The sequence below is a fragment of the Bombus bifarius genome, unplaced genomic scaffold (genome assembly GCF_011952205.1).
Source record: "Bombus bifarius isolate JDL3187 unplaced genomic scaffold, Bbif_JDL3187 scf7180000008026, whole genome shotgun sequence".
Taxonomy (NCBI): domain Eukaryota; kingdom Metazoa; phylum Arthropoda; class Insecta; order Hymenoptera; family Apidae; genus Bombus; species Bombus bifarius.
The window spans coordinates 1,308,020-1,330,781 of NW_022884399.1; the positions used below are offsets into that span (position 1 = coordinate 1,308,020).

At 28.1% G+C, this 22,762-nt stretch overlaps 1 protein-coding gene across 4 annotated transcripts; it reads left to right on the top strand.

Moving 5' to 3' along the window:
• Positions 1-2,012: 2,012 nt before the first annotated feature.
• On the top strand, positions 2,013-18,145 carry LOC117207264 (monocarboxylate transporter 2-like). Of its 4 annotated transcripts, XM_033447293.1 has the most exons (10): positions 2,015-2,649; positions 6,263-6,638; positions 9,511-9,637; positions 9,943-10,086; positions 11,524-11,651; positions 11,908-12,048; positions 14,736-15,027; positions 15,727-15,882; positions 17,072-17,263; positions 17,942-18,145. In XM_033447293.1, exons 2-10 carry the CDS (start codon positions 6,558-6,560, stop codon positions 18,103-18,105), a joined length of 1,425 nt encoding a protein of 474 aa, XP_033303184.1. In that variant the 5' UTR covers positions 2,015-2,649; positions 6,263-6,557; the 3' UTR covers positions 18,106-18,145. The 4 variants fall into 4 exon arrangements, with proteins under 4 accessions (XP_033303187.1, XP_033303185.1, XP_033303184.1 ...); XM_033447296.1 differs by lacking the exon at positions 14,736-15,027 and having other exon boundaries at positions 2,013-2,649; positions 15,690-15,882; XM_033447294.1 differs by lacking the exon at positions 9,943-10,086 and having other exon boundaries at positions 2,013-2,649.
• Positions 18,146-22,762: the final 4,617 nt, after the last annotated feature.

Below are 22,762 nucleotides of genomic sequence, written 5' to 3' on the forward strand. Positions count from 1 at the left end.
TTATTAGAATGTTAACTCTATACGCAAATACACAGTTATTGTTTATACGTGTCTATCTTTATTCTTTTATAATTTAGTGCCCAAATATATCGATGTATTAAAAATCATATTTTTAGTCAATAACTTCATATGCTAGATATGATAGCAGTAAAATTGCGTTTCTTGGCGCTTTAAGTAACATAATTAACGCGTTCCGAATACGTTTATCACGTTTCAACGTGATAAAATACAATACATACAGTCTTCGCACGTGATAGATCGTTTGTATGAGAAATATTATGTACACGTTGACATTATTAATATAATTCATGTATATGTACATGCCTTTCTATGTTTAATCGTATGAATAATATACCTACTGATATTTTTACTAACCAATAAATAATTTTTTGTAGCCTTTCGTAAATTTATTACCAATTATTTGAATTGACAACAAAAAATGAATTTCGATAAATCTCCTCTCATCATTTAGTTTAATTAATCATTAAGTTCAGGGTGAATAATATTATAAATGTTGAAACATTGATTGCGATCAAAGTATATTTGCGGTGCAAAAATAAATTTGCTTTTAAACCGCAGCTAGTTCATACCGCAAGTAATTTAAACCGTTGGTAAAAAATATTCTTATTGGTCATGTTAATTAATCCATGTAACGTACAGTTACTACTGAAGCTAATAATGAATAATTTAACTGATTTATATAACTCTCTAATGATTAATCACATTATATTATTTTATTTTTATAACTTTTGTATAAAAATAAATTTGTTGTTATTCAGTTTCTCCTTGCGATATATTTTATTTTTAATTTGTTGTATACATTAGAGGAATAAATTTAGCTTACACATTTATTTAACTTAACATGAATAATCGTAACAATGAAGTCATGAAAAATGCGTGACTTCTCAATATAAAGCACCTCACATTTTAAAAGTGGAGAAATTTTTTAATGTACAAACGGGGTGTTATTCGCTTGTGTTATCAATCTTATTGTAACATGTACATATGGACTTCGCGAGACATAATATGATAAGAATAATAAATAATAAGAAGATAATTGAGAAATTCTTGAAATTAGATCAGAATACAATTTTTCTTTCGTGTAACATGACAGAATAAAATAATTTTTACCATTAAAAATTCAACTAGCAAATGTAAGTTTTTTCAGTACGTATGCATCCATAGTAGTTTATGTATTGAATATTCATGTTAGTTGTGCTAGCTATGTTTCTCTTTTAAAGATTGCAACCAGACCATAAAAATAATGCTAGATTTGTAATGCGAATTATCGAAAATGTTTTATATGTGACTGTATCTATGGTTTACTCTTTGAATAAATCAAAGGCGTAAAATTCACATACTTGAATTGTTTTGAATTGTGCAATCAAAGTGTAATGGCAGTAACAAATAAAGAAATTAGAGTAGTATTGATAATAACAATAATGTCAACTGTGAAAGTGATAAAGCTATCTATTTCTGAAATATTTCATTTTGAACCATTATATCAACATGTATTTCATTTTATTTGAGCATACCTGTTGAAAGATATAGCAATGTAAATATATTCGATATAAAATAGGCATTATCACACACATCCACACATCCACAAATAAACAACCGGCGAATTTATAAAAAAAAAAAAGGAGAATATGAAAAACGACGTCCGTTTCTTCACTTTACTCGTTCTCGTTCGAGAGAACGAAAAAAGTTAGAAAGGAGCAGGAAGAAAGAAATGATTCATGATTATGAAGAAGAAGGATCATTAGTAATCAATCCATCATTGTTATCACCGTTCCAAACAATATGTGTGTATCTTCATTTTAGCCTAAATCGATTCAGTTTTTGATTTAAATTCCTTGGTGTGTAAATGACCGCTACGAGAAGCGTGTTTCTATTAAATGCAAAATGAAACAATATTGCGCGGCGATATTGACGCGGATGTTCGAACGTAAAGCTTTGTCAACGTCAATGCACATTCCGCCGGTAATGCTGCGAAAATCGATCTCACCACGCGCGTACAGTGTCGCACTCGGACGAAGTTCACGTAATAGAACGAGGTGTGCACGATGCAACGAGACAGTCAGTTTCGAGACCGAGTATAATAAAAATCGGCTGCGATTCGGGAAACGGAGAACATCGAAGAAGTGACACTCGGGAAAACCAAGGTTGGATCGACTGATCGCCTGCACACTAGCCGCGAAACGCGACGAAACGAACGCGAGGCAGCAGTGATCGTGGTCAAACGAGAATAACGAGATATCGGTAATCTCTTGTGTCTGCTCCGCTTCGGGCTTTCGTTCCTTCTCGTTGTCGAACGATCTTCCTCCAGTGTATTCACTTAACACGAACTACGATAAACATAGCAGTGGAAAAGGACGTGTGTGACATTACGAAGACTTTTCAGTACGCGACATTCGATGTTCACCATCCTGGATGGCATCTGTTCATGATCATTCATAGTGAACGCGATCCGTAAAACGGGAAGACGAAATTTGTGTGCGAAAAATATACAATTCTGTGGTGAAATATGGACAATAGGACGAACTGCTTCTTTCGTCCGACTCTGGTTATATTTTTAATGGAAATACGAGTTTTTGAGACCGAATACGATTATCGATATATATCTGTTCTATATTCTGAACTGTCCTTGTAAGTACGCGTTTTATTTTAGCTTAATTTATGTTTTTTGGATAATTGACTTCATATTACGTTATAATAGTGAAAATTTTATGATAAAATTGCGGATATGTGTTTAATACGGTGTACAATTTGCACATTTTCTTGGATTATTATTTTACGTAATATTTGGCCCTCAGAGATTCACTGAATTAATTCATTGAATCAACGTTAATTCTATGTGACGTAAACTGGCATACTTTATACAGTACATTAAGAGAAATATGGTCCTTTTAAAACGATCTTGAATTTTGTAAGATAATAAGAATAGATTAAGTTTAAATAAGAGACATAAAGAAATAAATTTCTAATTTTAAGATCATATTATAAAGTAAATTAAGAGAAGGGGAAACATCATATTTTTATACTATCTACATTGACATTCGTTTGATATTAATTTTACTTATAGGAGATATTATTGCCAAAAGGTAACAAAAATTATATTTAAGTTCTTGGCGCATGATTATATTAAGAATTGAAAAGTTTTAATATTTTTAAAGATTGAAAAATTCCAGAGAATCTATTTAACATTTTCGTACATCCGATCTCGACTGTTATTGTACGAAAGGTACATTGAATATTGAAAGAAAGATAATTCATCATATTCAAAATACCTTTTTTTAACTTGCATATTTTTCATAGGAAATAATTAAAAACCTTTTAATATTATTTAAAAAATGTTTGATAAACATTTATGAAGTAAATCTTTCATTAATTACAAAAATTACAATAGTAATTATCTTATTGAGTCTATTTTATTCTTCCAATATTTTTTAATATCATTCAACATTTATCATAGTAAACATAATGATCATGTTGGAACTTTCTATTTTATTCGACATCATTTGTTTGTTTATATTTAAGTGCAAAAGGATCGTTACTAAGAGATTGACGTTTCTTATTTTATATTAATCAAACACAAAGATTAACGAAAATATTGGATTTAGAAATGTTAATTAACAAAATGGATACATTATGTGATTACTTTTATTTTTGTTTCATTTTTTTTTTAACATACTGCCTGGTTGTATTGTTTAATTAACATACTGAAAGCCTAATTGTGTGGATGATAAAAGATCAAAAAGTTGTGTATTTAAAGCTATAGGATAAAGCTATAATTTTAAAATACATAAGTAAGTTAATTCATAACGTATATTAATATTATATATAAGTACTAATTTTTGTAATAAATGAATGATATTAATACGACAAATTTTATAGTAAGCGCATTTTATGTTTCGAAACATTCGATCATTCTTCAATTAAAATTTTGGATAAAGATATATTGTGGTAATTTTGAAATATCAGTATATTTATAAAGCTATCAGAAATAGATAGGATAATTATCAGTATTATATTGGTACAATTTAAAATTAACGTTTATAAAATGTTAACCTTAAAGATACATCAGAATTATCACTAATGAATGCACATTATATATTGTCAATTTGCATATGCATTAAAGATGGTGTAATTAAATAACGTAATATGCGTATTATGAGTATATTTGTAATTGCTACTCTTAAATAATTCATGTTTATAACAAATAATTTGTACTATGTACAATAATTGTGTTATTGCTGTAGATAATATTACATTTTCTTCAAATTCTGATAACATCAGTTTGATGCTAGTTTTTTAAACTTATTGTTAGAAATTGTATATAAATTAAAAATTTAATTTTTTACTTTACAGATTCAAATATATTTATGTTTCGGGCTGGAACTTTGATATTCACCAAAAATTCTTTCTACTAATAGTATAACCATTCTATGCTTGAAATCCTCTGGATATCCGTTTTATATTTCGCGATCGATTTCCTGCGGTTACGTGTCATTGGAGGAATACTGTGTCTCTTTCAAAATACTTCAAAGTTACTTAAAAAACCTTTATCATTCTTGTTCTCGCTTAATTGTTTACGATATTAAAGATCATTCGTTGTTTTTCTTCTTCTGTCACCTTGAACTGTGAAAATGATGGGAAACGAATATGAAAATATAAAATCTAAATAAAACGGAAATTGAGATAGAGAACTCTGCGCATTTACATATTAACAATCAACGTCATGTGCCGATGTTCGTACGCATCAACGTTTCAATGAATCTATGAGTTTTTATAAAGACGTTCGTTTCTCTCGTGCTGTTTAGAAATTATGCTGATGTATGTAACTTAGTTATAATTGTACATAGTATATTTCAGATATTTAAGCAGCCAATCACTATAGATAAGAGATCTAACCTTTTTACTTGTCGTGTTCCCAATTCACTTCCAAGTTTCATTTTTGGAACACCTGTGATCTATGGAATTTTATAAGAGATATAAAACCTGAACTGTTACGCATGATCGAAACTTAAATTCAAAATATGATATGTCAAATTTTATGTCTATAAAAAATATATATAAATTCAGTTCAATTCGTCTAAGAAGAAATAAAGGTGTTATTTTCTGTCTGCTGTCTAGTACTTTCCCGCGAAGGAGCAAAATGTCCAACTTAAGTAACACGTAATTATATTTATTAGACTGAAATTTCCATGATTGTTTTGATAGCAATTATAGTATAAAATGTAAGTATCACGAGTTATAATTATCTTATAATAACTTGCTGTGTAACAAGAGTGTCTTATTTGCATTTCTACACGTGTGTACAGTATAAAATGTGACCTGAAAGGTGAAATAAATGAAAGTTACAAACAAATGAACGTGTACACGAAGGAGTATAATTGTAGTAATGGACTTTACAATTGTACGGATCATTATCGATCATAAGATAACTATTATATATGTATATTCTCATGGAGCGAATATGTGATTATTTGTATAGCTGCTCAAATGAGCAATTAATTAATCATTTTGCTAGGAACGATATAGTCATAGCGAAAGAAATAGAAGGTGTTATTCGATATTTTAAGTATGCATAACACGTTATCGAACATTTCTATTTATTATATTTTACATATGTATCGTGCATTTTTGTATTTTCAAATTTCCTGTAAATGCATAAAAATCCACAGTCTGGTTATTACGTCTATTAATATTTCGTTATATTTATTTATGAATGGAAAAAAAGAGAACATGCTTAATGGTTCTTGCAAATTCTGAAAATAATGGTTGCAGTTGAGAAATATTTTCTTAAATTAAATATAGTAATTAACACGAAAGATAATATTGTATTTCTAACAAACTATGTGCTACGCTTTTACAAATAATTTACTCTCACCTCTGCTTTGTATTTACTTTAATTCTATACATCACTTCACACTTCTTTTACATACATTTACATAATATAATAAAATAATAATGAAATAAAAAATAAATAAAAATAAAATGAAATAATAAAAATTTACGTAGATTAAGCAATTGAAGAAATAGCATTAGTAGCATTAGTATTGCGAATGCATTCTTGAAGAATGTACCTGTAAAAAAATGTCCTCTCCACATAAGTAATGTTAGCTGCAGACTCGCAATATTTTTCATTCCTTGAATCGCATGAGACACCAATCCATATTAATACCGTTTCATGTGAAATTATTTTCTTGTTATGAGTCCTACAAAAGGATGTAACTCGTATTTTTCCATGGGCTGATAGAACAAAGAGGGGCAAACGTGAAACGAATCGGTTCGAGATGGCATTGCAGTAACTTGCCAGTACTTAATCGAAGCAAGAAGTGATAGAAACATCGAGCCGGCCTACCAGACTACGTATCGGATCATTGAGCAGTGAATAAAGAGGCGGTGACTAAACTATTCTGGGATATGGAATAATCAGCGTATGATCGCGACAAGTTCATTTTACTACACGTATTGCACGATATCGGTTAGATTCCTGACAGTTCTTGCATGTAACTCGTTCATATGTGGAAAAATAGTTGGAAGCAAACAAGATGAATTCTGGTGACAAGAAGAAGAAAGGGCTTGATGGCGGTTGGGGATGGCTCGTTTGCCTTGGCAGTAGTCTCATCACGGTAATAATATTTACTTATAATTGTTCTTTGGGTTTCAGTATCAAAGATTTCTATGGGTATATTATGCGTGTTCTACAAAACTTTTTGAGATTTTACCTGTATTGTACTGAAACACGACTATCGTAATTATATCGATAAAATATAAAAATATAAAACAAATCTGAAAATGTATGTGAAAATTAAATGTGTGTTTGTTGCAAATGTATATTTCCATTTAGTGAAAAATTAGTATGTAACGTAAACAATGGCCTTAAACATATAATTGATGCTAAAGATATTCTCAGTACATATTATGGGTTACTAATATGATTAATTGTTCAAACACATTGACGATCTTTACGAAATGTATGTTTGTATAAGTCGTTGTATGCATATATGTTATATACATTTTCAAATTCGTTTCTACCAATATGTATAGTTATAAATGTCGTGTCTCATTACACCGCGAATGAAATTTCAAAATATGTTATGTTACATAATATATTCTTATCATAAGGCATTACATAAGAATATTACATAATATATTGATAAAAATTTACTATATATGTATTTATGAACATAAATATGCGCACTATACATAAATATATTTGTAAGCCGCTATGCATGAACTTTCCGTTTTAATTGTATATAAATGTATATATGTTTGAAGTCTTAGTAACCTATTTTTTCTAGATTCTGATATCTACTAATTCTGATATCATTATATCTTTGTTATCAAATCGATTTGCTTTTTCAGCTGGCACCTCTGCAAATCGATTTATTCGTAGTTATATGTGTTTATTTCAGCGCGACCTCTGGTGGTTCGGGACCCACCTTAACCTGTAAATCTCACATGTCTTGCAATTGTACCAAAATTCATTATTGCTCTGCGAGTACTCATAAAAACTAGTAGTGTCGAAAAACAGATATTCATGTGCCCCAGAGTACTAGAGCTTTTGTACGCGAATACCACAATGTATAACTCACACAACAACTGTGTGCTGTATAAATCAAAGTAGTCGCTAATGAGCTCACAGTTTATGCGATTAAAATAAGTAACGCAAACAAATCGACTTACCACCTTTGTGCTTTTAGTTTCATAAATCTCATTGATAGGTAACTTCAGGGCCGGCGCAAGGTAGGTTCAGCGCGTTCGCCGGAATCCGGCCCCGTGTTTTGAGAGACCCCGCGGTCTACAAAAATTACCCAATTAAAAAACATCGATTTCGATTAACTTTTTACAAAATGATGATACCATTAACAGATGCAACACATTTTTTTTAGTAGCGTTGATTCAGTTTAAAGGAGTGAGAAAAATCATAAAGGTTCAGTGTAACTCCATAAAGTATCTCATATCCTGGAAACTATTTTAGATAAAAAAAATCCAGGCGCTATCAGAGCAATGTACTTTTTAGAGAAATTAAACTACATCAATAGTTTGTTGCAAAAATCATACATGATTACAGATTTTCTACTTTCATTGAATTTGTTGCCCCTTGAAAACGAATTATGCATGCGAAAAAATATTACTTGGATTTGTTTAAAAAACTGCTTATAAAAATATATAATATGTAACAGAAATTGTAAATAAATAATTCCTCGTTGTAAAATTTAAGTGTAAGATTTGAATGTGTATTCAGGCTACGCAAAATTTTTGAACCCGGCCCCGCAAAATGTCACACCAGCCCTGGGTTACTTCGTGCAATTTTGTTGCAATAATGTTACGTGGTATTGACTTTAGTATTATATGAAGATACATTTAGTAGTTATTATATACTATGTTGTTTAATATACATATATTATGTATGTACTAAATATTTAATTATTAATTACTATGTACTAATTATTTAAAACTATGTACGGAATATTCGAACATTTTTAAAAGCTATTTATGTATACATACATATGTTAGACAAAAAATCTTGAAATGACATTAAAACTATAACGAGACACGACTGTTCTGATTATATTGGAAAAATTTGAAATGGATCTGATAATACATATATAGAAAATATGTAAAAGTTGCAAAATATTTAATTAGAAGCATATACTTCACAAAGATGACCGAAGTACTCGTATAGCCAGTTATTCAGTATATTAGTAAACTACAACATGTAGTGAGATCATTTGTAGCACTAATTGTATACTTAAAATTACTATTTATGCAGCGCATCAATCTTCCACTAAATGTGCATATATATATTTGTCATAAATGTATTGTAATTTCTATATACATTTGCGAATTGGTTTCAAATTTTACTATTCTAATCACGATAGTGGTATCTCATTATAATGCCAATAAAGTATCAACGAGTTTCGTATAACGCTCATAATAATGTATCCACAAAAAAATTTTGTAGTAAATGTTCGAATATCTTTGAGAGCTGTTGTATATTTGGCTATCTTGTTTATTTTAAAAACATCTGTATCAACAATATGATCGACTTTTCATTTGCAAATATGATTTGGATATTATACGATTGTGTATCCTTCCAGCTTTCTAGTTAAGAATGAGTACATCTTAATAATGGCGTAAAAGTTATCGCACAAATTTGAATAAATAAATTAGTCAGGAATATCAATATTTCGGAGTATAAGTATAAATAATAATAGTAAAAAAAATTATTCTTTTTATTTTGAATATTTATTTTTCTCCATTAAAATATATTTATGTTACATAATATAATCGAGCCAAATTACTTTAAAAATATTAATAAAAGTGCGCATGCACTATTAGTACTGAAAATGTATAAAGAGATTGATAATTATTCAACGTGATGAATATTTACATGTACATTTTTATTCAAATCTACAAAACTAAAGTGACGCTTTTATGATAATTACCTTAACACAGAAAATATGTAATACATAATTTTACAAATTTGGTTTTCAGCTTTCTTTAAGATCTTTGGATCCCTCGTTTGGACTCCTTTTCCACGACCTCTTTATAGAACTTGAAATTGACTCCACAGGAGCGTCATTCATAATGAGCATTCTTGATGCTATTGTTAATTTCTCAGGTATTAAGGAAATACGCAAATAGATCTAAATACAATATAATTTGTTTACATATAACGCCAATTGTTGTTTTATAATTACGAGTAATTATAAAATATATATAGTGTTATTTTCTACATTAGAAAACATAAATTTTTTCATTAATAATTCATAAATAATTGTCATTAGAGTGATTTCTGATATTTAATTATACCGTATGTTGATCTATAAAATAATTATATTTTATGTATTTTTTATTTAAATCAAGTTTACCATAGTAAATTTAATTTATTTTATTGTAATTCTTTTTTGTTTGATTATAATTTAGGTCTCTTAATAGGACCGTTATTGAAAAAGTATTCTTATCGACAAGTGGCATTCTTTGGATCTCTTTTAAGCTGTACTGGACTGATATTGACGTCGAGAGCTAATAGCATGTTCCATATTGTTTGCACTTATAGTGTTTTAGGAGGTATGAAAACAAGATAAGCCTTTGGATTCTAATATGCTAATTACATGTTTTTGCACGTAAATTTTATATTTACATTATATATATTTTTCTAGATTGGTCTCTCTTGTATATACATATGTATAACCATTTACATAAGGTTAATGCATATGAAATACCGTTGTTTTTCAGATAAAATATCATAACATAAAAATTATACGTAGTTTTTTACACATCACATTTTAAACATCATATATTTCATCAAAATGATTTTTATTTTATTGTGTGCAGACTTTTTAACAATTTTTAACAATTTCATTATCCCGACCTTCTAAAAATTATAATTCTAAAATCCAGAAATTTTTCTATTGCTACTTTTACAATTCCTTTACTTGAAAATAATGTAAGTTTAAGCAAGATTTCAAGATTTTAGTTGATTTCTATTTGTTTATTAAATAAAAGTTGTTTTATTAATAATTCTACATGTACTTCATCGATTTATTTTTAATATGTTTCTGCCGTAATTGTAGTTTTAGATTACAGAGAATGATAATAAATAAAGAATAATATATGACTATCTACAAAGAAAGCGACAGTTTTGGCATACATTTTGCTTCTTCATCTTTGTCAAGATCTTATCTTAAATGTTTTCAATCGTGACACATGGCAATTTGTTTTAAAACTCGATGCTATTTATTTCTTTCAAATTTGGTGATTACATCCATTCTGTTCAGTTTCTGCACATTAATTAACACATCTGTCTACCTTCTCTACTTTATCCTTAGTTTTTCTTATTTGAACCATATGAGGAATATCAATGGAATGCCCTACTTTCATTTTATACACTTATAATACCTTGCTGTTTCATGAACTATTTCCTTAAATATGTAATTAATAATACATATAATATAATATAATATTATATTATATTACCATTGCCTGTATAAATAATATTTCCGTAATATGCCTTATTTTCAAACGAAAAATCACTCTTTTCCAATTTCAAGAATCATTGTACTAACATTATTATATAACAATTGTATTATTATATAACAATTATATAACAAATGTACTAACATTTATATCCATTTGCAAATCAAAAATTCTCATTTTTTACAAATTCTACGATTGTTTTCCCAATTTTAATTTCATATAAATTTAATCGTTTCTTAAAGATCGCTTATAATTACATTTTGGCATTTCTTCTAGATATTTTATTCGTATTTGGTTTATGTATATTATGAAAAATTTTTCCCTTAATGTAGTTAATAACTTTTTAAACGTTTTAAACATTTTAATCTTTTAAACTCAATATATCTAACATTTTAATGCGATTATTTATAAGAAATGATAATCAATGTTTTTATTCATAACAAATAACGAACAAATATACCTCGTTATGTTCATTTGTTGTTAAGTATTACTATATTTACTTAATTTGTTTTGATATACTTATGACAGGCTTAGGAACTGGACTGGCCATTGCATCAGCGTTCGTGGCGTTGAATACATTTTTTGAGAAAAAAAGAGGACAAGCTGTTGGCTTTTCTATGGCTGGAACAACTTTGGCCATGATGATAGTACCTCAGGTACGAGATATTTTTGTTTTTAATTGTTACATTTTTAATTATATAACATTTTTAATATATTTTCTTTATACCATATTTTATATCACATAATAGTTTCAACCAGATTTGAAATACGATATATCCCTACAGACTTTTCTGTAATCTTTCTAAATACATAATACGATAAGTTATCTTCTATAAGAATGATTTCAATAGATGTATGATTCAGATAGTTATAAAAATTATATTCATCGATGGTTTCTTTCTCCTCTTATAGTTAATTCATCTTCTTTTGAATTCATATGGATTTCGTGGAGCGATGTTAGTGATTGGAGGATGGGCGTTGCATTCCACTATTGGCGCTTGTTTATTACGTCCATTTGAATCTGAAATTGAAAGTACAAATGCCGATACAAAGGTAAGATTATATTACTATTGAAATTTAATATTATGTTAGATCTCATTGAAAATTCAACGTAATTTGTGATGCAAATATGTACATATAAAAACAGGAAGTTTTGCACTATAAAATAAATTAGAATTGCAAAATTCCGATTCTTTTTGTTTAAAGTATGAAAGTTTTTTTTCTTTCGAAAATACCTTAAAGTTTTGGAGACTTAGAAATTTACTAAGCTAAATTAGATTTGATCAAAAAGATTTAGAGATATCAATCTGTTTGATTACTATAATAACATTCGAATTCACGAAATAGATTCACTTGAAATTGTTTAACTGAAATAGAATTCCCGTGTCATTTTTATTTTTTGATCCTATTATATCTTTCAATTCACCGTTTTGCATTTCGAGTAATTCTACTATACGAAGATTGAATGAAAGAAAAGAACAGATTAGTTGACAATGGCTTGAAAGGAGTTTTAGTGCTGAATAAATAATTCATCATAGTCACCTTTGTACTCTTTATAACATTTCCATGGAACTATTACCGATGAATCTTTCTGCAAACAGAAATAAGTTCAAATATAATTTCGTTTAAATATTATAGTATTTTGTTTTACGCCAATTTGAATTACTATTTCTTCATTCTTTTAATAATATTTGGTTTATAAAATAATTCTTGAGAAAATTTTTATAATTGTTAAATTACATGTTAACGATAATTAATTATTAAATCATTTTAAAGTAGTGTTGTATTTTTCCATTTCATCTCAAAATGTTGGAAAGTGAAATATATCATATTTATTAATAAGTAATATAATATCATTTGTTTAGTAATTGTTTAATTTTTCTCTTGGGAGTTTGTTACAATTTTGACAATTGGTCAGTTATCGTTTTTTTACTGTGTTAAATTTTTTTACACTTTATATCATCTTATGGCAATCAAAATGAATAAAAATTTGTCGAGGCTGTTTAATAAACAAAGTGACTGATGTAATAGCTTCTAATAATACTCTTTTATTGTCACAAATATTTTTTTATTCTATGTAATATTTTCAACGTGTGCGACCAAATATTATCATAAATTGAAACATGAATGTCCAGTTTATTAATATGAATTACTTCCTTGCTGATGCTATTTGTCACTTCCTTAATTTCTGTTTCTAAATTGCAGCGATTACCATTCAAAGTACAAAATAAGAAACGATATAAATTATCGAATAATTGGATGATTGAACAAAATTGTATTTAAATTTCTTTTTATCAGAGAAATTTTAGGAATCCAACAACATTAGCTTCATAGATTTAGAAACAAATATAAAACTTCAAATTTCTATTATCTAATGATAATTGAATATTAAATTAATATTTCACTGTCATCGACTAGTTATTCGAATATGAAATATTATTTTTCGTTGTTTGTGTTAATTCATACAGTAAAGATATGGTGGGTTGACTACACGTTAAGCGGAAATAAATATATATTTAATCATTTATCTAGAATCCATCGTCAGGCATTTACTCTTACCATTTTACACAGTTAATTCATCAAAGTGAAGAATCCGTGTCATCTAAGATTGACTCATACCATGATGATTCAATTATTAATGAATTCTAACTCCACGTTTGTTCTAACTCATTTCTATTCTAATTCAATTCTATTTTAACTTCTGTTCAAATTCCATTTTTCAAAAAAAAATCAATCCACGTATATTTCATTGGTATAAAGGGTACAAATTTATGAAAATATGAACCATGAAAATTCTATTTAGAAATTAACAAATATTCAACTCTAACTCCAGACAATAATATTAAACTTCATAAACTTTGAACTCAGTATTCCCAGTTTACAAACTAATGGAGATAGAAAACAATTAAGAACTAGAGTGACGGCATATGCACATATTTCATCTTATTGTTAGAAAAACTTTGTTAATTGAATTATTGATTTTTTTACAATGAAAACGATATAATTATATTTAAATGATATTGGAAAAATAAAGAGCACCTTATGTATCATCGATCTGCTGAAAGCGTGACACGTAAATTATTATTATTGTATATTATCTTTATTCGTATTGTTTATTGCATTCTCACTTCCCCACAATAGATAGTTCGAAATATAAAATTGTTAACATTTTAATGTCATACTTCATATCATTACATATCATATACATATACTACATATCATTATGTTTGGTCAAAATTACATACGTAAAATTACGTAAAGCACTTCTTTTTCACACATTTCTCTAAAAATCAATGAGCCCTAAAGGAGCAATATATGAGATTAATATATTATCTAATATTAATATTGGGAATTTAGCAATGGAAAAATTTGTTAACTTTTAGAATTCAGATACTAATCTTTGAATCGTAAAGGTCTGCAGTTATATTGTTCGTGTATTATATATATTGTTATATATATTGTAAGTATCTTAAGATTGACAATTTTTGAAATGTGCCATTCTCCTAGCAAATTGACGATACCTTTCATTCAGTGTTCATTGAAATAAACAAATGGGGCAAAAAACTTCCTATTTTAGTGGAAATTTGTTGGGACGAATTACGTTTAGTTTCTAATAATATCTAGTCTTATCATTCGTAAATTTGTATTATGATCCTGAATAATATTCTCATTTGATAAATATCGATGACCTAGGCAAAAAAAGAAAAAGGAAATTAATGGACAATTATTACTTATAACAGCATAGAAATAATTCAACTAGAAGTGACATGTTATTACAAGTAGAAAACAATGGAATGGTGAAGGACGTTAAATGTGATACAAGTGATTCCGAGAATAATATGCTGGAGTATAATAAAACGGAGAAGATAAAAAAGAAATCTCAAAATGAATACCTTAGGAAGATAAAGGAAACCTTTGATTTGGACTTACTTAAAGATGGCATCTATCTAAACATAGTTATTGGCTTGAGTTTATATTATGTTGCTGAATCGAACTTCAAACTAATGACACCATTTTTTTTAACTAGCATACGTAAGTAATTCTTTAAAGATGAACTTAAGTATGATTGGTATCGTAGCAGAGGATGTTATTAAAAACTATTGAAATTTATATAAAATATTTTAATATCGCATTCGTTTAAATATTTAATCTTTGTACAAATAAGTTAATAAAGTAATAGATATATTAAATATTTAATATAAGGACTAGAAATATTGTATTGATAAAAATAGTAACAATAATATTGCAATATATAACACAGTAGGAAAACGTTTATGCTTTATGTAACATCCTAGCTACGGTACACAGTGGAGCGAACCCCGAAAAAACGTGACAAATGGTCAAAAACTTGATTATAGAATTTCTAATAAAATATTATTAATCTAACGGCACCATGTGTTGCGAGTATAACATACTACATATCTAATATATGTATGTTATAGTTTAAGGACTATAAAGTGATATGCCATAAATACATAAATAAATAAAAGAAAATGATATCATGAATAGAAAAGTTTCATAAAACGACTTTCATCAAAATATTATAATGAATATACCTAATCTTAGCAGTAAATGAATTAAATAATAGTTAAATAATAGAGTGGGTTTAAAAAAAAACTGTGAAACGCCGAAATCAATTTTTCGATCGTTTATCGCGTTTTTCGGGTTTCGTTCCACTGTGCTCCATTTTTTAGGATATCGGTAGACTTTTCGAAGGAACTTGGTCGACAGGAATGAGCAAAGCGGAAGTTGCCTCTTGTTTGTCGATATCTGCATTCACCGACATTCTTGCCCGCCTTTTACTACCAACCATTTTCGATAGATTGGGATTGAAGAACAGAACCATCTTCTGGATTTTCTGTATTCTAGTTGGAATTGGACGATCTAGTATGTACTTTGCATTTATATCTACCATGTTCTTTCCACATACAAATACTCCATACGCATATAAAGTTTCTACGTTGCCATTAATGATACTTTGTATATCAAAGGAACTCAATGTCAATATCGAGAAGCATGAGAACAATAATTAGTAATGCAATAGTAGCAAATATAATTAAATCGATATATTTTCAATAGTCAGAAAGAATAGCAACATGCCTTTTGATAAATTACATTTATGTAAAATTACGTAGTAGGTATTGGTAATGATTAGCATACTTCTTTATATATATTTTGCACATTTAAATTTTCCATAAATGCATAGAAATCATCTATCGTTAACTTTGATGCGAATTCTCAACTAAATAGCGATCGGTCAGATTCAACCGATCGATTGATATCGCGAACGGTGCGACGCTCTGATGAATCTTGTTGTTGCTCTCTCCACCAGAAGCTTCGTCTCGTTAAGGTTTTGCAGCTTGGGGAAGTAAACAATTCGGACTTTCTCAAAAAAGGGATACGTATTGTCCGAGTCATAAACTGACGGCCATTCCAAATCCCAAACAAACTTAAAGCAATAAATAACATATCGCTGGTTCTGTGAAACCCAATATTCTAATTAAAGGATACATATCAAAAGTGGCTCCTTCAAATTTTTAAACTTTTCAGATAGTAACACATACCGTTTTTATCAGAAGCTATATAAGCTCACAGCATGGTGGAATTGATATTACAAAAAAGAAAAATGATCTATATCTTGATTCCTTGTCATATTAAAATTATGCGATTCTAGAAAAAGCTTTGGCGTGAGGTCGACATGATTTAATTAGATATAATTCTTTTGTGGTACAATTTCAGAGTTGTGGTACACTCATAAGAATTATGTAATATAATGAATAAAATTAAAATTCATTAACAATAGGTAAAAATTAAAGATACTAGAGTATCCCTTGGCTCTTTTATAGAAAAATAAACATGAACAAACATCTTTTTTTGTTATAAGTCTTTCAATTTTCTTATAGTTCTTCTAGTATTTAGATAATTTTCTTATAGTAGAATCTTTCTTTTTATATTTTTCTTTTTATGCAACTTCTTGTTACTGAAACTACATGCATATTTTGAATAGATATTTACCATCAAAAGTATTAATATTGTTCCTTCATTTTTTCTAATTTCTGTTTATTATACTTTTCAGTTATGGCAGCGCAATCTAAAGGAGTACTTTTGATAATAACATTCGTGATAATAGGGTTTCTACGTGGCGCCACTTTGGTAAATTTAAACCTTACCGTTTCCGAATATTGTCCTTTAAACAAGCTGCCAAATGCCTTTGGGATGTTTATGGTATTTAAAGGTTTATTCGTTGTAATGCTGAGTCCTTTAATTGGTAGGTCTTTAATAATTTAATTTAATTGAATCCTATACAATACAGGATTTTAATTTTATACATTTTATATATATATATAGAAGTCGAAAATATAGAATAAAAATTTTTCGTTTGAGGCTTTATTTTTGAGAAAATAGACTTTGAATCTTCGCTCGGTACGCGCGCGGTATGTTATAACGGATCTCACTGTAGATCGTTGTCTCGATGGAAAAATTAAAAAAGAAATTTTTTTTCTATATTTTCGATTTCTTTTTTCGCGTAGAATCATCCCCTTTCCGCTTGTACCACCAGTTACCAACCACCCCACCAAATACCATATATATATATATATATATATATATATATATATATATATATATATACATATGATAAGTTAGTAAAAGAATATAAGTCGAATTTTGGATAAAATATTGTAGGATATGTACACTAATATATTAATCATTCCCTTCATAATTGAAATCAATTATAACATCTTATATGAAATCAGGGGTTTTAATACTTATAGAGGGGCATGCATAAAATCATATATTCACGAGGGAATAGAACAAAATGTAGAGACGTAAAATTAGTTTATGACATTATTTAATATTGTAAAAAAGATATATTATACGATAATATATTATACTATTAAATATGATGGAAACTTTTTATGTTAATCAATTTTTATTTTTATCTTAGGATACATCAGAGATGTCAGCGAAAGTTATGCACTTTGTATACATGTTATGACACTAATGATAAGCATCACGTTCATTACATGGAGTATCGAGTGTATGTATAGGACATTTAAAAACAGGAAATCTGTTTTAGCTAAACAAGCACAAGACATCGTGATAGAATAAGTATCACTTAGGATTCATTATGTAGCATTTTCATAAGAACTGGTAGAACACGATTTTAATGAAATTCAGACAAAACTCCATCTAAATAGGTAATGGATATTTGTTATGATTTGACTAGCAAATGAACACTGCTTCATCAAAATATTCTATTATTTATATATTTGAGTATAATAATATTTTATCGAGCGATGAATATTCGATTATTGACAGATTATTTATTATGAAAATTTATATCAATATGTTAATTAACTTATAAAAAATATTCACAATACTGTCTGCAGCTTATAACTGTTTGCAACATTTGCAAGCATGAATATTGTATTCAATAATTCCGTCTCTTATATTTTGTTTACGTTTAGCAGTTTAGATTGCAAGCCTTGAAATACTTTTGTAAGTAATTTTACAAAAGTAAACATTAAATACTAGATAATGTTTTAGTGGAGATAGATGAATTTTTCATTTACGTTATATAATCACTAATATACATCACATAGTTTCGATCTAATGCAATATTATTTTTTTAATAAGAAGCTATTTTTAATAAACGTAACTCCTTCTTTTTTATTTTATCTTTTTTTTTCTTTTTCTTTAAGATCGCATTCACTTGTAAGTGTTATTATTATTATTAGTGTACCATAATATCATTAGTACCATAGTACCTACATAGTTGCATTATATAGGCTTGCATTATACTATATTAAGTTCGTACGTCCTTAGATTATCGTAGATATGTACAATATTTACATTGTTATAACGAACATTTATGTATAATAGATGCCAATTAGGGGTGAGTGGCGTAATACCGATCGTTCTAAGTTCTTTTTGTTACATCTTGGGCTAGAGTCGGTAAAAAACAACATTTTTCAAATGAGTTTACGATACAAGTAGTATTTAACGAAGGGAAGGAAAAATTAATTTTATGGAATTCAATAATAAGAATAAATAATTTGCAAGAGTAAAAATGTTATGATTTGTAAAAAACGAAAAATTGTCGTCCAGTACCGAACAATTATTTAATCAGTAGATTTTTCGGTCTAAATGATTAATAATATTAAAAGAAAACATTTATATGTTAGAATACATATTTTCATTCAAATATTATCTTTACATATATAAAAAGTAAAAATAATCAATATTTTTTTGGTCTGTGCATTCGACATGTGCCCAGCCTTCACATTCGTTGCTTTTTGAAACATTGAAAGCCTCAGCGTCCTGTTTCTGGATCATTTTATTTTTGACGCTTCAAAGCATCATTCATATTCTTTTCTGTATAGTTTCCTTTTCTCTACTTTGAAATATCGGACATTTTTCTGCGGGAGAACGTACAAGAAAGATTAAATGAATACCTTTTAATTTAATTTCAGTTGCTAACAAATTGAACTTACAGATAGATAAAATTTGGAACGTATTGGTCTATGGCTGATTCGTTGGTACAGGATGACAAACACATGGAAACGTTTTAGATCATAATGTATATTTATACATTACATGGAATTATTATATTCATTTGTTTATTCAAATAAAAGTGCTAATATCTGGTAAAAAAGGTCAATACTAATTTTGATTAGTTTAGTTAGTAATTTAGATTAGTTGAAGAAGGTTTGTGTCTTTTAGGAACCTGTCAGTATTGCAACTTCTACGCGTGTATCCATTGTTATATAACATGCAAGCTAAATTATTTTTGTGATATTTTAAATGTTGATATCCTTGAATTTAGTTTCGCTGTATTATACAGGATACTCCACTTAGCATGGTCGGCTGAAAATTATGTTGTTGCTAAATTTATCTACATTAGTAAAATTTTGAAACTGATCTAACTATTTATATATTTTGTGAACCTCAACATGATCTCATAAAACTAATTTTCGTATCACTTAAAATAATAGGTATATTTCAGATGATCATGTTAAGTGAGGTAGGCTATTCATTAATTTTTGTCATATGTTTTATATGAAATTTTCTAATATAATGTATAATTTATGTTACTTACAATATGACAATCGAATTTAAATTTTTAAACTTTATTTAATTCGTTTATTGGAATCTTATTAAAAAAAAATATGTGTATATGTATATTACTAACTATTTATATATTAGTAAATACCAAAACACGTGTAAATATTGTAACTTATCATAGTGAATTTAAAGATTAGATATTTCTTTATTCGAAATAGCCAAATACGTCGAAAGGAAGTGTAATGAAAGTCGAAAACTGATGTGATCTTTGTATTTACAACTAATTTCAAATTAAATGTACTAAAGTATAACGAACACAATTAATAATGTTTATATAAATGCTATGATGTTAATCATAGATTTCATGTTATTATTCTCATAATGAGATGTACCTGACATTTTGTATATCGTAGGGATCTTTCATGCACCCTATTTTGGAGCACTTTTGATGAGAATTTAAAGTGAAAGAATTAAGAAAAATTGTCGCAATCTATTATAATATTATGACGAAAATTAACTGCTAGTCGATGTATTGTATCTATACATATCTTCCTACCTCTATAGACAAAAACAGTATGTCGAATTTAAATTGTTATTGTAATTAAAATTATATAAACTTCCTAATAAAGAAAATAAATATAAAACACACCCAGAACAAAATTTATTTCTATAAAATATCAATATTGTTTACATAAATAAAATAACATTCTTCGTAGATTTAAAAATACATACAATGCATACAATATAATAATATATGTACATACTTAAGTACAAATACATACAGAATTATAGAAAATAATATTTCTTTTCATTTAAAATGAAAATAAAAATTCATATTTAAATATAAAGTTCTTAAATGACAATTCAAAACTCTATTTAATTGAAAATGTCTGAGGAAGAGTATTTCTTATTACAATTAAAACGTTTTAATCTCTTAAATTTGTAAATATTTCTGGAGACACATTTATTCAATACATTTGTATGTAAGAACTTTGAAAAATCTTACTGCAATAAAGCTCAAACTATTTTGTAATCTGCTATTAGAAATTATTCACTAAAAATTTATATCAACGACATATTTATGAATACATACATTCCGAAAATATTTTCTGGCACATAACAAACATGTATAATGTATTCATCTTTGCTCTTCTAAAATATTTCTATTTATCTGTTTTAATATTAACGTAAATAATATCAAGGCTAAGCGTTGGCTTGTCAGATATAAAATTGTTGCTTTTTCTGTTTGTCATTTAAGAGTTTTAGACATGTAGAATCCTAAAATGTAAGTCTTAACTTTATGAATAGAGCGGCTCAAAAGTTACACGTATGTAAAGCTGAGCGTTTTTAGCACGTTTTAAACATTACTTTGATGCCTCTGATTTTGAGTGGAGTTGCTAGCGTGTACAAGTGCACGTGGCTGGTGGCCATATAGGATAAGTCAAATGTTTCTATGTATATGCATGTGTATTGCAGATGTTTGGCTTGTCGGCCTAATATGATTCAGTTGTCTTGCAGAATGCAGGTAACAGCTTCTTTCAGTTTATGCAATGCGTTCGGAGTGTCTACATGTGTTTTCTAAATTCTTTTGCGTTTGTCCTCATTTTATTTTCTTTCTTTTAGCTTGTTCTCCTTCTGCTATTTTTGTTGTTGTTGTATGTTTTTATATAATACGGGATATGTAAAGTGGAATTTGTGTAATTTGCAACTTCAAAGGGAGCGACTATTATTTGCATAAACGAATATGGCCTTTTGCGCACAAGAAAAAATTGATCGGTTCATGGAAAACCGATGAAATTGTATAATCGATCAGAAAACGAAGGCGGAATTGGACGTTTTTATCGCAATATTGGTCAAATTAAGTGTAATTCCGGCTACAGTTGATTCAGTTTCCAAGAACGCGCGGTTGCCTTTAGATAAAGTCATCAAGAGATTCCTCTGCTTTATCAAGTAAAACAATCGTCGCATGGTTTCACTACCATCGAGAGATGATAGTGGACCATTTTTAATTAGGGAAATTAGGGAGAATTTCAGAATCAAGCTGTACGATTGATGTTCAAGTAAGTTATGTAACAGTTCGACATTTTTCTATTTTTGTGTTACTTATTTTTCCACCTGAATGTTGCTATTTTTATATGATTTAAGAGTCAGGAAAATTTGCTTTCTTGTTTCAATTTGGGAATATATGCTGACTCCACCTCTGCTTTGACCGATCTATATTATGGATTATATTTCGAACTCATAATTTTCTCCCACCTTTTCTCCTTACACCTATCTCTGAATTCACATTCTAGATTCTGCTACATTCTCAAACCCGCATGCATATCCCATTCTCTCCTCACGTTCCGTCTCTCTAACTCCCACTTTGATCTTTCCATATTTCCCTTATTAGTTTTGTTCCTAATTTCTCGTGAACACAGTATCTTAAGTTAATAATAAAGAAATTATATATTTCAAAATTAAAATAGACTGCATAAATAAGCTTAATTACTTTTTAAGAGAGATTGTACAGAGAATTACATAAATTGGATAACTGTAATCTCGACTTCAACTTTATAACAGTTGCAAACATACAATGATGTAATAAATAATATGATATAATCGTATTACAGTTTATCATATTATGGATAATATATTTCTACACACTACACCCTATCTCAACTAACGTAATAATTTTATTGCGTAATAATATGATTAACGA